Source organism: Chlorocebus sabaeus, chromosome 7, assembly GCF_047675955.1.
Source record: "Chlorocebus sabaeus isolate Y175 chromosome 7, mChlSab1.0.hap1, whole genome shotgun sequence".
In the NCBI taxonomy this organism is placed as follows: domain Eukaryota; kingdom Metazoa; phylum Chordata; class Mammalia; order Primates; family Cercopithecidae; genus Chlorocebus; species Chlorocebus sabaeus.
The window spans coordinates 91,706,380-91,723,080 of NC_132910.1; the positions used below are offsets into that span (position 1 = coordinate 91,706,380).

The 16,701-nt window shown below is 40.1% G+C and overlaps 1 protein-coding gene across 1 annotated transcript in view; it reads right to left on the bottom strand.

The window, feature by feature from the left end:
* Positions 1–16,701, bottom strand: part of TBC1D9 (TBC1 domain family member 9) — a 139,054-nt gene that overhangs the window by 35,206 nt on the left and 87,147 nt on the right. The window contains exons 7-13 of the mRNA XM_007999858.3: positions 15,520–15,726; positions 14,436–14,606; positions 13,725–13,875; positions 6,789–7,003; positions 4,827–4,944; positions 2,714–2,999; positions 2,291–2,420 (exon numbers count right to left, since the gene is read on the bottom strand). Coding sequence (XP_007998049.1) covers positions 2,291–2,420; positions 2,714–2,999; positions 4,827–4,944; positions 6,789–7,003; positions 13,725–13,875; positions 14,436–14,606; positions 15,520–15,726 — 1,278 coding nt within the window. The remainder of the gene's footprint in view (positions 1–2,290; positions 2,421–2,713; positions 3,000–4,826; positions 4,945–6,788; positions 7,004–13,724; positions 13,876–14,435; positions 14,607–15,519; positions 15,727–16,701) is intronic.

A 16,701-nucleotide genomic window follows, 5' to 3' on the forward strand; every position in this document is an offset into this window, starting at 1 on the left:
TGGAAATTTGACAGTGGGTGCCAATAGCTTGATCATTCTTTTTTTTTTAATCTAATTTTTTTTAACCCAAACTTTTAATTTAAATTCATTTCTAGGATTCTAAGACAATAATCAGAGATGTGATATTTGGGTACAAGTTTATCTCAGAATGCTATATAATACTGAAAATTTGGAAGAAATCGAAGTAAGTGTCTAACAAAAGGGAACTAGGTAAATAAATTTTGTTACCTCATTAAAGCAGAATACAATTTAGTAAAATCATGCCTTCAAATAATATTTAATATATTAGGGAATGCTCATGGTATACATAGAAAATGACAAAGCAGTATTTAGAAGGACCTTTTTTAAAAAAGTGTATGTTCTAAGTATAAAAACATACTTAAGGGAAATGTAAAATGCTTATAGGATACAGTTTATTTTTTTCTTCCTATTTCCCTACAATTTCTAAAATAAACATGTATTGCTTTTATGATTCTAAAACAAAATATTTTGATTTCAATATATATGGAGTTTCAATGAAGATTTAAAAAAATAATTACCAGTCTGTCTCATTGTGAGTTAAGGACAAACATTTCTGAAAAGATTTCTATATCCATAGCAATTTTATTAAAGCACTAAATTTTTTACTTTAAGAGAGACTTTCTGATCTCACTCCATTCCTCACTATTTCTCTCTTATCCACTTTGTTGCTAGCTGGAATACTGACAATCACCAGTCAAAATCACAAACATCTGTAGAGAGCACAGTGTGCTCAGCAGAATACTCACGCTTTCTCTTTCTTAGCGATCATTTCTATAAAAGTTTAGAGAATCAAGGATCAGGAAATGAAGAAACCATCAAGTGTTATGAGCACTTGGGGCCTCACAAACCACCAGGTGCTTAAGGGGCAAGTGGCACTGTGGTTCCTTCACCCCAAGAAGCGTATTAGTTCTGTTGTGAGATTGAGCAGCAGATCAGGCTGATTCCAGGGTCATGATGGACAAGAAAGCATCCTCCTCCACCCAGGCCAAGCAATTTTAGAGGAATCCTAGGACTCTGGTCGACTCTGGGCTATACAGGCTATTCTAAGTGTCTCAGACTGTCTACTTCAAAGAAGCCCTAAGTACTTAGCATGGGAACAGAAAGCAAATTGATTTGTGAAGGTCAGCCTCCCCATGCCCACTCTCAACAGCCCCTCCTTAATCTACAAAGAGTTGAAACTGAGCTGCTACTAGATCAGGCTTCAGGATGGGAATGGTAAAGCGCTGGAGAGCCACAGCTTGTCTTGCCATGTGCTACTATGTAATCATCAAGACATCCAGGCTCCATTCAGTGTCCATCTCTGGAGGTCAAAGCTGTCAGCTAGCACAGAACTACTTACTTCTGACCAGTAGTTCTCACAATGTAGAAGGAAGCAGGTAAGCCTATGGTCTCAATGTTTTTATTCTCCCTAAAACGCATGTTGAAAATTAATCCCCATCGCAGCAGTGTTGGAAAGTGGGGTCTCATAGGAGGTATTTAGTGTGGAGTCCTAATTAGGGAAAGGGAATTGGGCTAGGGAAAGCAAAATAAATATATATATAAATAAATAAACAAAACAAATAAGCTATAAGTCTACCCTTCTTCATGATCAAGGACACATAGCTCTCCTGTACAAATAACTCATAATCTTCCTGTGCCCAGCTATCACCAGACCCTCAGCTGACAGAAAAATGCAAGTTAGCTCACTACAACTTCGGCGTTCTCAGTACTGCACAAAGCCCTCTCCAGCACACAGCACAAGAACCATCCTATAAAATCCCCAGCAAGTCTTTGTCTCTTTGCAGTTAACTCCTCTCTTGCTAACTTGCCCATTGCATCCTTGAAATTTATTTTCATGCTTTCCTTAATAAATCTGCTTTTCTTTACTTATAACTGCCTTGGTAAATTCTTCCTACTGTCCACATGATACCAGCCTCAGATAGTTGCCAATCACCTGCAACATTTAGGTCATGAAGACTCTGCCTTCACAAATGGATTAACGTCACTATAAAAAGGTCTTATGAGCATGGGTTCTCTCTCTTCTGCTAGTGAAGACGTGGTATTCCTCCCCTCCGGAGGACACCGCATGCAAGGTGCCATCTTGGAAGCAGAAAGTCCAGGCCCTAACCTGCCAATGCCTTGATTTGGGGTGTCCCAAAGTCTAGAATTGAGAAATAAATATTTGTTCTTTGCCCAGTCTGTGGTATTCTGTTACATCAGCACAAAACAGGCAGCAATGGAAGTGTGGAATGCATGGTCAAGCTCTGCTCAGCTAGGAAACAAGACCTACCTCATAGGAAGTTCTGATGAGTCTGAAGATGTCTACCTCAGGGTAAGGTTCCACATCATCACTGAGCAAGGAGTGGAGGTGAGGAATGGGAGGCAATGTGCTGTCTTTATTGGTCACACTGTCTAAATACCTGGAAGAAGAATGCATCAGAAGTCACAGGGAGAAGAAACTGGAATCCTCCCATTATAATTCTCCAATCGTTTTCTGCAAGTTCTACATTTTAAAACAAAGGACTAGAGTTTCTTTAAAGATAGAAAGAAATTCTGTTAATTTCTAAAGAAAAAGCATATGAAAATAAATCATCAGCCACAGGAAGAAGACGGTATTATGACCACCATCAAATCAGTTAAGACTCACGAAATGAAGAGAAAGCATGAGGAAGAAAATCGGAGGTGGTTTTCAAAGTGAGGCTTAGTACGATACCTTCCCAAAACGGTCATGGCCTCCCCATCATCCTTGCAGTTCAACAGTTTGTCCACATTTGCATCCAGCACAGCTAGGGCCAACTGGAATATCACTTTAATTCCTTCATAGAAGAAACAGTCAACAACCACAACTGCACTCTCAAAAGGCATCACACTGAGAAATAGTGTGAGGAACCAAGACAGGGAGATGGTGGAAATCACGCCCAGGTCTTGCATGCAGTCATACAGCTGTGGGACGTAGTCTCGTGCTAGCTCCTCAAAGACACCTTGGTCCACCAGTGCACCTGTGGCAGCGAGGTACACAAAAAGGCACAGCTTAGCCAACTACACAGTGTAACTAAAGAATCCATTCAAACACCTTGACTAATAATCCAGTTCACAATGACTGCTAGCACAGGACTCTGTTCCTTTCTGCTAACTGTTCTGCTGTGACTGTTACTAGACCAAGGCGTCAACACAGCTCAGTCACCAGATTAGTTCTGGCTGCATCTTCTTTTTCGGGGCTCTTCCTGCCCCGTTTTCCCTTCCAAAAAAGAACAATCACATGACAATTATAAGGGTTGTTAAGAAGGCCAGTTTATAAAGTTTTCATGACATACAATTAGTTATTGTGTTGGCAACATAATGTTTGGTTTGGCATGAAATGTACATCCATGTCTAGTCATGCATCACTTAACAATGGAGACATGTTCTGAGAAATGGGTTGTCAGGTGAATCTGTCATGTCAACATCTTAGAAAGTACTCACACAAACCTAGGCGGTAGAGCCTTACTACACACCTAGGCTATATGGCATAGCCTATTGCTCCTAGGCTCCAAACCTGTATAGTACATTACTGTACTAAATACTGTAGGCAACTATAACATAATGGTAAATAGTTGTGTATCAAAACATAGAAATGAAACAGTAAATATACAGTATTATAATCTAATGGGACATCCGTTGTATATGCAGTCCATCATCAGCCAGAACATCAACACATGACTACAGTTCCAAATGTACATCTAAGCAGCTTAGCTGGCAAACTTTTATTTATCAAAATAATATTAATAATAATAATCCCAGCACTTTGGGAGGCTCAGGCAGGTGGATCACCTGAGGTCAGGAGTTCAAGACCAGCCTGGCTAACATGGTGAAACCTTGTCTCTACTGAAAATACAAAAATTAGCCAGGCATGGTGGCAGGAGTCTGTATAGTCCCAGCTACTCAGGGACTGAGGCAGGAGAATCGCTTGAACCCGGGAGGCAGAGGTTGCAGTGAGCCAAGTTCACGCCACTGCACTCCAGCCCGGGCGATAGAGCGAGACTTTGTCTCAAAAAAAAACAAAAAAAAAAAATCACACTTCTGGATGCGTGGTGCCCATATATTAATCATTTTTTTAAAAAATTACTTCTTTTAAAACTTAAAAGTATTCCTGTTGTACACATTCATGATCAACTTACGGACATTTTTGATAATATTTTCAATAATCAAATTCATGTGCAAATGTTTAGAAATATAGAAAGAACGCAAGCGAGAAGCATAAACAATATACTGTATGACCCTAGCAATGAAAAGTTTGTCCTGCTAAAATGAATCACTGATATTTGAGAGAATTACAAGGAGTTACAGCAATAATTTAAATCCTCAAAACAGGTGTTTGCTCTGCAATAAAACCAGTCCTGAAAAATACCTTAGAAACCTAGTTTTCAATAAACCTCTATATTCTATTTTTTCCACCCCAGATAGCCTTTTTTTTTTTTTTTTTTTTTTTTGAATACCTCTGTATTTCATAGGTTTCCATCCTCTTTATTAATTTTCTTATCAAATCTCTTTGTGTTGATGGTACGTATACCTGGAGTAGCTCTCACATGTCAGAGTGACACACACATCAAATATTTTCTAAAATAATTTCTGGAGCAGTGATATGTGTGTAGTCCCTTAAACTCCATGGGGCTCCTTTGTATACAACCTATATTTATTCCACCTCTCTCATTTCCATTTTGAAAAACTGGAGTAGTCTGAAACTCTTCTGGCTTATGGTGACCAGAAATAGTGTTCCGGCTGGTACCTCTCTAAAAACATCTTTTTGACAAGACATAGGTTGAAATGTTAAATGCATCTCCACCTACCCACAACTCTGGTGTTGTAGTAATCTGGGAGCATGCGCTCACACAAAGCCACGAGCAGCCAGAAAGCTTCCTCCTCTTTGGCATAAAGCAGCAGCACTGAAGTGACAATATTCATGGCCTAGAAAAGTGAAAGAGGATGTCAACAAATACAGTTTAAAATATAAGAAATTCTGTTAGCATATTAAAATTACTCAGTTATTCTCACAGGGACTGGCAAACCTTTTCTGTGAAAGGCCAGATAAACATGTTTAGGCTTTGGAGGCTATACACAGTCTCTGTCACATATTCTCCTGAGTTTTGTTTTATGACCTTTTAAATAAATGTAAAATCCTGAGTCCTTGAACCAGTAAGTGTGCAGAGTCTTCCTCAGCACCAATATGCACCAGACAGAGCCTGAACTCCTACTGGCAAACCCCTATTCCAAAAATTTGCCAAAAGGCTATTTCACAAAGCTTTTAACCTGCTAAAATCTCTCAATGTTCTTAATTCAGTGAGGTAAACATTTCCTTTGTAACTTTCCATAATGGTTTCTATAATCAGGTACACATGGCTCCAGGCTTTCCTCAGAGAACAATGAAACCTTTCAGACTTGGAGTCCTCACCCAATATTTCCATCTGGAGCGAGATGGTAGTGATAACTGAGAGTGATTTAAATTCTAAAGTAACTGTACTTTATTAAAAGATATTATCAGATACCTCATAACCACTCTAGACCCAACTACTTTAATAGTCTTCTTAATTAAAAAGAGGAAGATTAAAAGATAAATATGAACTTCATTATATTAGAGGCCAATTACCTCCTATGCTTTTGATCTCCTAGAAACCAGTAACTGTTCATCAGGCTTCTACAATATAATTTCAAAAAAGGTATTTTGGTTTAATAGGCTCTTTTTTGTAAGTCTTACTCATTTTGTTCCCAAGTGACATCATCATGGAAATTCCACTTGAGAATTAACCTGCTGATCCTAGTACATGATGATGGTCCCTGCCAGTTCAGTGGAGATAGGTTTTTTTGGGGTCTACCTTGAAACAGGCTCTGGACTAGGTATTGGAAGATGAGGGACACAGTGGTGATATCTTGCAGGTCCTAAATGCTGGTGTTAGCTAAAACAAAGATGAAAAGGTTAACTAGTCTGTGTGGGGGGTTATTTAAATGGAAAGTTATAAAAAGGTAAACTAATGCAGTAGAGGGAGACTAACATGTGCAGGCACGTGCACTTGCGTGTTGAAGTAGTTCAGCCTCTCTTAGCTTTTGCTGGATGGTCAGGGAAGGCCTCTATGACGATATAGCCTTTGATTCTAAGGTCACGTTATTTTGGAGCTTCCCAAATTTTGGCATCTATACCAGTACAAGAGATGACTTTTGTTGGTATGTAGGCACCTTTCTTAATACTAAGTTAAGCATTTATTTTAGTGTGTATTAAGACATAACCCTAGCATATAAAAGCTCTATTTAAGGACATTATTACTTAAGAGGATGCAAAGTAGGAACACTGTGGCAAACCACAGTGACAGGCCTGGTGCTCAGGATGCTCTCTCTTACTCCAGGGTGGGATGAGGGTTGAGGCAGAGAGTGATCAGAAGGATCTTCTCCAGGTCACCTAGCTAGACAGTGGTGAATCCAGAAAGGGCTCCTCCGCTCAGTGCAGTGGTTCTCAACCCAGGATGATTCTGCCTCTCAGACACTTGGCAATATCTAGAGACATTTTTGGTTGTTACAACTGGGGATTTTCTACCAGCATCTAGTGGGTAGAGGCCAGTGATGTTACTAAACATCCTACAAAGAACAGGACAGCCCATACAACAAAGAATTAACCAGTCCAGAGTGTCAACAGTGCCAAGGTTGAGAGGGCCTGGTGAAGTCATAGTTCTGTTAACCGTAAACCTTCCTTCCCACTATGTGTTGGCAAATAAATAGAAATTTTATTTTACTTTTTAGCATAAACCACCTGTGACATTTACCTGGCAATACCCTATGTTGGGATTTCGAAAAGCATAAGCTGTTAAGACTCTCCTTAGTGCAGCAATGCCCATTTCATTTTGAAAAGCTGGGTGTTCTGGAAGGGAGCGGTGTAAATCCCTCTCAATCTCCTCCGTGGCAAGATTATACTTCCCCATGGACTTCTCCACTAAGTCTTCATAGTACCCAGGATGTGTGGCCTTTTCATTGATGGCACCTGAGATATATCCAAAAGATACAATATCAAAAATGTGAGCACTCTGCCCTTTGGTTTGCAACTACAGCTTACGCTTGAACTGCTTTACTTCCCTACCTCTCAAAGGAAACTTGCAAGAGAAGGTGAAATCACAGATGTGGTATGTTGCAATCGTGGCTAGACTGGTGAATTTTCCTGTGGCCTCCTTCCCTCTTTCAGTTCCATAGTAGGCTGGCTACTTAAAAACTTTCCTAAGGTAGAGGTTCCCAAGCTACAAAACCATGCACCGCGGAATGCCCACAGATAGTCAGTCCCAAGAGGCCGCTTAGGAACACAGGTGGGGAGTTCATCATAACAAGCCAGGCTGAGGCTTCACCTTCTCATCGCTCTCTTCAACCCCAGCAGCTTTGCTTTTATTTTATTGTGGTTTTCATTAAGATTTCACTTGAAAAAGGAGGGTCTGCCTCTCAAAATAAGTTTGAAAACTGCCTGCTAACCTGTTAGTTCTGAAGCGTTTAACAGCCATATTGAGGAGAAGGTGGAGATACTTGGTGGGGTTTTTCAAATTGCAGAGAGTGGTAAGAGTATTCCTAGCAGTGGTGAGTCATCATTAGTGATGGAAGTTCCTTGGGTGGTGGGGATGAGGATGGAGAATTATACTAAACCTCATCCACTTGAGATACTTACACTTTAAGATTCTTTAAGACAGAAAAGCCCTATATGCACGTATCTACTTCTCAATCTAAATTTTAATTACATTACTGTTGGGAAGACTGAATATTCACATGCAGAAGAATGAAAATGAACCCTTTTTTTAATACCATGTACCAAAATTAATGCAAAATGGATTAAAGTTTTAACACAGTTCCTGAAACCATAAAACTGGTAGAAGAAAATATAGAGAGAAAATGCTTCTTGACACTGATATGGCAATTATTTTTTGGATGTGACACCAATAGCACAGGCAGCAAAAGCAAAAATCAGACAAGTGGGATGGCATCAAACTAAAAAGCTCTGCACAGCAAAGGAAGCAATCAAAAAGCAACTTAATGGCAGAAAATATCTGCAAACCATATGTCTGATAAGGGGTCAATATACAAAATATATAAAGAATTCACAGAACTCAATAGTCTAAACCAAACAACCTGATTTTAAAATGGGCAAAGGAAATGAATAGACAGTTCTCAAAAGAAGGTATACAAATCACCAACAGGTGATTTAAAAGTGCTCAACATCACTAATCATCAGGGACATGCAAATCAAAACTACAATGAAATACCACCTCATACCTGTCAGAATGGCTATGATCAAAAAGACAAAAGATAACAAGTGTTGGCAAGGATGTGGAGAAAAAGGGAACCCTTGTACCCTGTGGTGGGAATGTAAATTGCTACAGCCATTATAGAAAACAGTATAGACACTCCCTAAACTAAAAATAGAGCTACCTTATGGTCCAGTAATTCCACTCTAAGCATATATCCAAAATAAGTGAAATCAGTATCCTGAAGAAAGATCTGCACTCCCGTGTTTATTGTAGCATTTTCACAACAGCCAAGATATAGAAACAATCTAAATGCCCGTTAAGAGATGAATGGATAAAGAAAATGGGGCATATATACAAAATGGGATACTATATTCAGCCTATAAGAGGGGAAGTTCTGTCATTTTTGATAACGTGGTTGAACCCGGAGGACATTATGTTAAGTGAAATAAACCAGGCACAGAAAGACAAGTAATACATGTTCTCAGTTATATATGGAATCTAATATAGTCAAACTCATAGAAACAGAGAGTAGAATGGTGATTACCAGGAGCTAAGGAAGGGGGAAAATGGAGAGATGTTGGTTAAAGGGTATAGAGCTTCAGTTATAAGAAATGAAAATGTTCTGAAGATCTCATGTAATACTGTATTGTACACTTGAAATTTGCTAGAGGGTAGATCTTAAGTATTCTCTCACCAAACTCTCCCCACCAAAAAAAAACAAGGAAAAAAGACAAAAAGAAAAAACATAGTAACAATGTGAGGTAATAGGTATGTTAAATTAGCTTGATTACAGTAATCATTTCACAATGTATATCAAATCGTCAAATTAATACACCTTAAATATATATAATTTGTATTTGTCAATTATACCTCAACAATGCTGGAAAAAACGAATGAGTTCATGAAGGCTTCAGGATACAAGATCAATACACAAAACCTATAGGCTAGCAATGAATAATCTGAAAATGAAAGTAAGAAAAGAATTCCCTTTACTACAGCATCAAAAAGAATAAAATATTTCGGAATAAATATAACAAAACACATGTAAGAGTTGCACACGGCAAACTAAAAATATTGCTCAAAGAAATTGACAAAGACTTAAATAAAAGACATTCTGTGTTTATGGGTTGGAAGACTTAATGTTGTTAAGATAGAAAAACTCCCAAATTGATCTACAGATTCAACACAATACCTATCAAAATCCCAGCTGTCCGTTTTGCAAAAATTGGCTAGCTGGTCCTGAAATTCATATGCCACTTCAAGAGACTCAAAAAAGAACAAGAAAATTGGAGGACTCACACTTCCCAATTTTAGCTTACTGCAAAGCTACAGTAAGCAAGACAGTGAAGTACTGGCATAAAGACAGACATACAGATCAATGGACTAGATTTAGGAGTCCAGAAATAAATCCTAACATTTAAGGTCTATTAATTTTTAACAAGGGTGCTAAGATAATTCAATGGGGGAAAGAATAGTATTTTCAACAAACGGTGCTAGGACAACTGGATATTCATACGGAAGAGAATGAATTAGACTATCACCTTCATCTCACACCACATAAAAAATTAACTCAAGGTCGGGTGCAGTGGCTTATGCCTATAATCTCAGCACTTTGGGAGGCCTAGGCGGGTGTATCACGACGAGGTCAGGAGTTTGAGACCAGCCTGACGAACATGGTGAAACCCCGTCTCTACTAAAAATACAAAAATTAGCCAGGCATGGTGGTGCATGCCTGTAATCCCAGCTACTCAGGAGGCTGAAGCAGGAGAATCACTTGAACCAGGAGATGGAGGTTTCAGTGAGCCGAGATCATGCCATTGCACTCCAGCCTGGGCGACAGAGTGAGACTCAGTCTCCAGGAAAAAAAAAAAAAATTAACTCAAAATGACCTAACTGTAAGAGCTAAAACCATAAACTCTTAGAAGAAAGTATAGGTGTAAATCTTCATGTCATCAGAGCAGAGTGACAAAAGAAAAAATAGACAAATTGTTATTTCATTAAAATTAAATTTTTTTGTGCTTCGAAGGATACCATTAAGACAGTGAAAAGACAATGCACAGAATGGGAGCATTTTTTAGAAAAAATCTGATAATCAATTTGTATCTCAAATATGTTTAAAACTTTTACAACTCAATAATGAAAAGATAACCCAATTAAGAGCAGGCAAAGGATCTGAGTACATATTTCTACAAAGAAGATATAGAAGTGGTCAGTAAGTGCATGAAAAAATGCTCAACATCATTATCCTTCAGGAGAATGCAAATCAAAATAATGTTTAACCTTTAAAAGGTTAATTATTGTACTCAAAAAGTTGTATTTAAAAGGAAATTCTTCCATAACTTGGATCTTGTTTCCCCTGTATTTTGCCTGTAATAAAATGTCTCATGGAGAAAAAAAAAAAAAAAAAAGAAAAAAAAGAAAAATAAAAGGTTAAACATAGAGTTACCATACGAACCAGAAATTCCACTTCATTCATACATTCAAGAGAAATAGAAGCAGGTGTCCATACAAAAACCTGTATTTAAAAAAATTTTAAACTTTCTAATTTTCTAAATTTTAAATCTGTATTTTATTTTTTGAGAGAGGGTCTTGCTGAGTCACCCAAGCTGGGGTGCAGAGGTCTGATCATGGCTCACTGCAGCCTCAACCTCCCAGGCTCAGACGATCCTCCCATCTCAGATTCTTGAGTAGCTGGGACTCCATGTAAATGCCACCACACCCAGCTAGTTTTAAAAAAATTTGTTTTGTAGAGATGGGGTCTCCCTATGTTGCCTGGGTTGGTCTCAAACTCCTGGGCTCAAGTGATCCTCCCGCCTTGGCCTCGCAAAGTACTGGGATTACAGGCATGGGTCACCGTGCCCAGCCCACACAAAAACACGTAGATGAACATTCATAGCAGCATTATTCATAGGAACCACAAAATAGAAACAACCTAAATGTTTATCAACTGAAAAACGAATGAACAAAGTGTAGTATATCCATACAATGATATAATATTTGGCCATAAAAAGGAATGAAATGCTGATACATGCTACAGCATGATGGAACCTTGAACACAGTATGCTATGTGAAAGAAACCAGTCACAAAAAACTACATATTATATGATTCCATTTACACAAAATGTCTAGCAACAGAAAGTAGTCTGGTGGTTGCCTGGGGCTGGGAGGGGGCTTGAGGGGAATGGAACTACCAGTCTGTATTTCCAAACAGTTTATATCTATTTTCTAAATGGATAAAAGGTATGGGGTATTTTTGGGAGATGACAAATGTTCTATAATTGTGATCATTGTACAATTCTGTGAATATACTAAAAAAAAAAAAAAAAGCCACTGAATTGTACACCTTAACAGGTAAGTTGTGAATTGTATCTCAATAAAGATATCATAAAAATATATAAATGATATCTATATTGACAGGGTATACACTCACATTTCATAATTCAGAAAATTGGAGTCCCAAGATTCCTGGACTGGCCCAGGCCTTGTCTCTGACGGTCACTGAGAGAGCTGGCCTCACCACTCACACTTGCCCTGGAAAAGCCAACCCGGCTGACAGGGACATAACGCTGGCTTTTGCTCTGTTGCTGTGGGAGAGATACTGTGATTTCTTGTCATCTCACCTGCATTTCATGTCAGTGGGTACAGAATTCAGGTCATGAGGCCGTCGCCCTAAGGGTCACAGGGAGCAGGTGAGACCCAAGTTGGGCTCTGGCCTGGAGCTGTGCTCTCTTCATGACAGGCTGGCCCTCAGGTAAACCCCATTCCTGGATGTGGAAATACGGGCTCAGTTATCGCCCCAAAAGAGGGCTGCCATTAAAGGAAATGCTGCCATTAAAGGAAACGCTGGGTCTAACTCTCAACATTATCTCTGAGATAGGGCTGTGTACTATTGTTGTATATACTAGTTTCCCAGTACTTGTCTTGAGTTTCATTTTCACTTAAAACACAGCTATAAATAACTTCTAATTTGAACAAGGAAGATGAAAATGGAACTCTGTTTACTCTGTCAGTGATGTGAATCTGGTTGTCAAGGTGACTAGTTCACCAAACACAGGGAAGACAAGAGAAGACTGGATGGTAATGATCTTCTTGGGTTTGAATTATAATTAGAGATGAGTTGACTCAAATTTAGGTTTCTAAATGAGGAGCTATGGCTGGTCTACTTAGGGAAAATGAGGCCAGGCACAGTGGCTCATGACTGTCATCCCAGCACTTTGGGAGGCTGAGGTAGGGGATTGATTGAGCCTACAAGTTTGAGACCAGCCTGGGCAACACAGCAAGATGTCTATTTCTACAAAAAGAAAGAAGGAAAGAAAAATGAAAAATAAGACATGTATTAAATAAATATAGAACAAACTAGTTTTACATGAAATAGACAAAACCAATTATTTTTCAGGATTATATGTTCCTATTTCTGAGACATTTATACATCTCATTATGGGCATTTACATCTACTTTTACAAAGAGCTATAGGTTTCTTTAAAGGCTTTCCTGTGAGTCTGGTAATTATTAATTTTAATATCACTTTCTAAGAATAAAAGCTTTTAATAACAGCATTTGTGTCAGACCATCTTAGGTTCAAATAAAAATATTCACATAAGCCTATTTAGAATGATTATATTTCAGGCTTCAATCTAGATAGAGCAACTGATTTACATGTGAAAGTAAAGTTAGTGAAACTAAGGAGTGCTCTGATGTCTGAGATACTAAAGATCCCCGAGACACACTCAGTGCTTCGGATGGGAGGAAGCAGTGTGGGCTTAGCCTGAAGGATCTCTGGTTTCTGTAGCAGGGCTCAAAGATCTGATGTGACAGAACGATGGATAGTCACAAGAGCCAGTTCTGTGGACCAATAAAGATGGATGCCTCTTCACCACTGGTCCATGGACGTGTCCCCTTCTGTCCTTCCTGGCATCTCTGGCTTGAAGTACAAGGTTTGATCTGAGTAGGCTTTTATTTCCAGTGCAGACTCTGGCCTCACCTTTATGGTTCCAGTGACGACCAAAGACTTCAAGAGGTGGCAAAAATCAAACACCTGGGCCTTTTCATTCCTCTCATTTCTTTCCTCCCACTTCCCCACCCGGTGACTGCTCTGAGGATGTGTCACACTTAAACATTCTCAATGAAGTTGACGTAGCTGGGAAAGGAAAAAAGAACTATCCAAGTCACAAATTATTCTGCTCTTTTACTTCAGGTTCTCCTTTATTCCTAAATAGCCTCACTGAAGAAACGGAAGTACTTATAAAGACTCGAAGGATGGTGGCTTCAACAACTGGTCTACTTCCTATGGGTCCTATAATTTTATAAAGGGAACAATAACTGAGGGACTTCAATATTCTGGTGAGGAAACATGACGTAGCTTTCAACTGGGGAATGCATATTTGAAAGAACCCCTGAGGCATGACTGAAGGCACAGAGAGGCCCTGGCGTGGAGTCCCACAGACTCTGACGCCAGCACTCCCAGCCCAGCGGCCGTACCTGACAGCAGCAGCCAGAGCTCCCCACGCATGCTCTCTGGGATGCCCTTCAACACCAGCTCCCGCGTTTTCTCTGTGCGGTACATGCAGATCCCTTGCCCATACTCAGCAAAGTGAATCTTCCAGGCTTGCTCTTTCAGAAACTCTTTGGCCTGAAAGGGATAATGAAACATTACGACATCCAAAGTACCCTGAGGATGGTAAGAGAAGAGTGATGGAAGGTCAGAACATGTTCCCTGCTGAATGGAGTGACAAGTTCCAGAAAGAACTCATGAGAAAAAGGAAGTCAGATTTTCTGGAGTTCTCTAATTTTACACATCTATCATGGCCTGCAGCTCTGCCACAAAGCTTTTGGGCCCAGAGTCAGAATCCTACTTACCTGAGATTGTATTTATGGTTTTATGTCTACATCCCCAAGTGAAGGTAAGTTAATGATGTTCAAATATGGGCTGAGAAATCAGGTATTTATTTGTTGGTTTAACTTAAGCAAGAGTGAAAAACCAAACAAGACCAAAAGAAGTCACCAGTACCTTCTGTAACTCACCTCCTTCCAGGAACCCACTGTGAAAGTTATAATATATTTAGACCAAAATCTGCTTAGTAGGAAAATCTCCATTTACACAGGCATGTGTGAATTTACTTATAGTAAAAAATAGTGTTAGTGGCATTGTTCAAATCTACAAAGTTTCATGGAAAAGTGAGAGGCACCCACCAATTTTGGGTTGAACTCCTCGGGAGACCGCCGCCGATACATGGTCATCAGGGTCTGTGTGGCTGTGGGGACGCTGTTGCCATTTAAGTTAAACTGACGCTCTCCATCAGCATCAGAGCTCGTGCTTCTCTGGGGGCTGGAGGAGACGAGGCTGCTGGGTCGAGAGTACACCTGTCAATACAGAGAGGAACAAGACATTGGGAGGACACGGGCAATATAACCTACTTCTTAAGTGTCTTCTGTATGGTTATCAAAAGCTCCATCATTTTTTCCCAGGATGTTTCTTGTTATGTGAAGAAAGAGGAGAAAAGCAGCCAGCTATCATTCAGGCAGGGATTAGACAGGTGGCTGGGTCCCAGGTTGCAGCACTTCAATGCTCACAACAGGTTTCTGAATCTTCATGTTTTAGATGTATATTTGCAACAAAGTGCTTGCCCGTTTGTTTATCTGATTTGCATGTATGCAAAGCATTCATGGTTGAATCAGCAGCTATGGCTGCCTCATCACCCCATTGAGTTTCTGGTGCCTCAAAAATGCCCATATAAGCTTGGAGCAGGTGAACGGAGACAGGGATGTTATGTGTGAGCTTACCACCTTCAAAACATGTTTTACCTGCCAGTAACTTCCTCTAACCATTCAGCTAGTTGCCTGTCTTTTCAGGCCTCCGGTTTTCCTGAATGTTGGTCCAGGGAAGAATTCCACAGGGACCCAATATATATTTTATCATAATAAAATCATCATAATGATTTGTATTTCAGATTTGAGACTTTATTTAGTGACCTCTGTACCATTCTCAACAATGTCACTATATGGACCCAAGTCACTTGCTATGTAACTAGAACAGATTACTTAAGAATTTCTTCAAGTATAAAATAAAAGTGTTATTCCAGGTGATTTATAAGGTTCCTTCCAAATCTATGACCCCCAAATACAAAGTCCTTGAGATTTAAATGAGATATTGCTGAGATATCACTCTGGGCATCAGATGCAAAGCTGGAAGATCAAACAAAATGGGCAAGGAAGGAACACACGTGGGCACAGGAAGAGGATAAACCAAAAATGCTTTCAGGTGTCTTCCACAGACCTCATCATCTGAACTGTTGTAGCTTCCTGCAAACTCCTTGTCAGAATATATTTTGGAAGTAGTCTGTTGTAGGAAATCTGAGATCCTTTGCACTAGAAAGTCTCTATCTTTCAAGTTGGCAAATAGGAAGGTCATCCTGTTTCGGGTGCTGATGGATAAGGGACTGGGGAGCACACTGGAGCTGTCTGCCTTTTCTACAATTGTCACCTGAAAAGAAGTGGGAAACAAAGAGCATTATTTTCCAAGAATTACCCAACAGCAGCCTATGAGCAGCACTAAAGGAGGAAGGCAGCACTTTCATTGTTCTGTAGGAACCACCTATATTTTATTGAGGCAAAACTGAGACTCTTTGACTCTGTTCCAGTAAAATAAAACAGTTCAAAACAATCAAACTGGAGCTTATAGCAGAAACTGGAATTGTCTTGCTGGTTTTTCCAAATCAGTGGTTCAAAACTGGGACTTTTTTCCTCTCAGGAGACATCTGGCAATATCTGGAGGCATTCTGGGTTGTCACAAGCGGAGGGAAACTACTGGCATCTGGTAGTAGAGTCCCAGGGATGCTGCTAAACATCCTACAGTACACAGGACAGCCCCTGCCATCCCACTCCACCCCCGTCCTACGGTACACAGGACAGCCCCTGCCATCCCACTCCACCCCCATCCTACAGTACACAGGACAGCCCCTGCCATCCCACTCCACCCCCGTCCTACGGTACACAGGACAGTCCCTGCCATCCCACTCCACCCCCATCCTATGGTACACGCAGGACAGCCCCTGCCATCCCACTCCACCCCCATCCTATGGTACACACAGGACAGCCCCTGCCATCCCACTCCACCCCCATCCTACGGAACGCAGGACAGCCCCTGCCATCCCACTCCACCCCAGTGAAAGCCCGTCCCAAAATGTCAATAGCTCCCAGGTTGAGAAACCTTGCTATAAAGGAATTATTTGATTTTCATTAAAATTTCATGGAGCTGTAAGAGAGAAGGCTCCTAGCTGCTTCATCAGCCATAAGAGACAGAAAACAACCCAGGATACTGGTTCCTTTTACCAAGCTTAATGTTGGAATGGTTTTCAAAACACCACCAATCCTTCAAATGTTTCATGTAGACTCCAGGGCTTTTCATCCTTCACCTTTGACCGCTGCAAAGTTTTAAAGGTTCTGTTCTGAACAGACA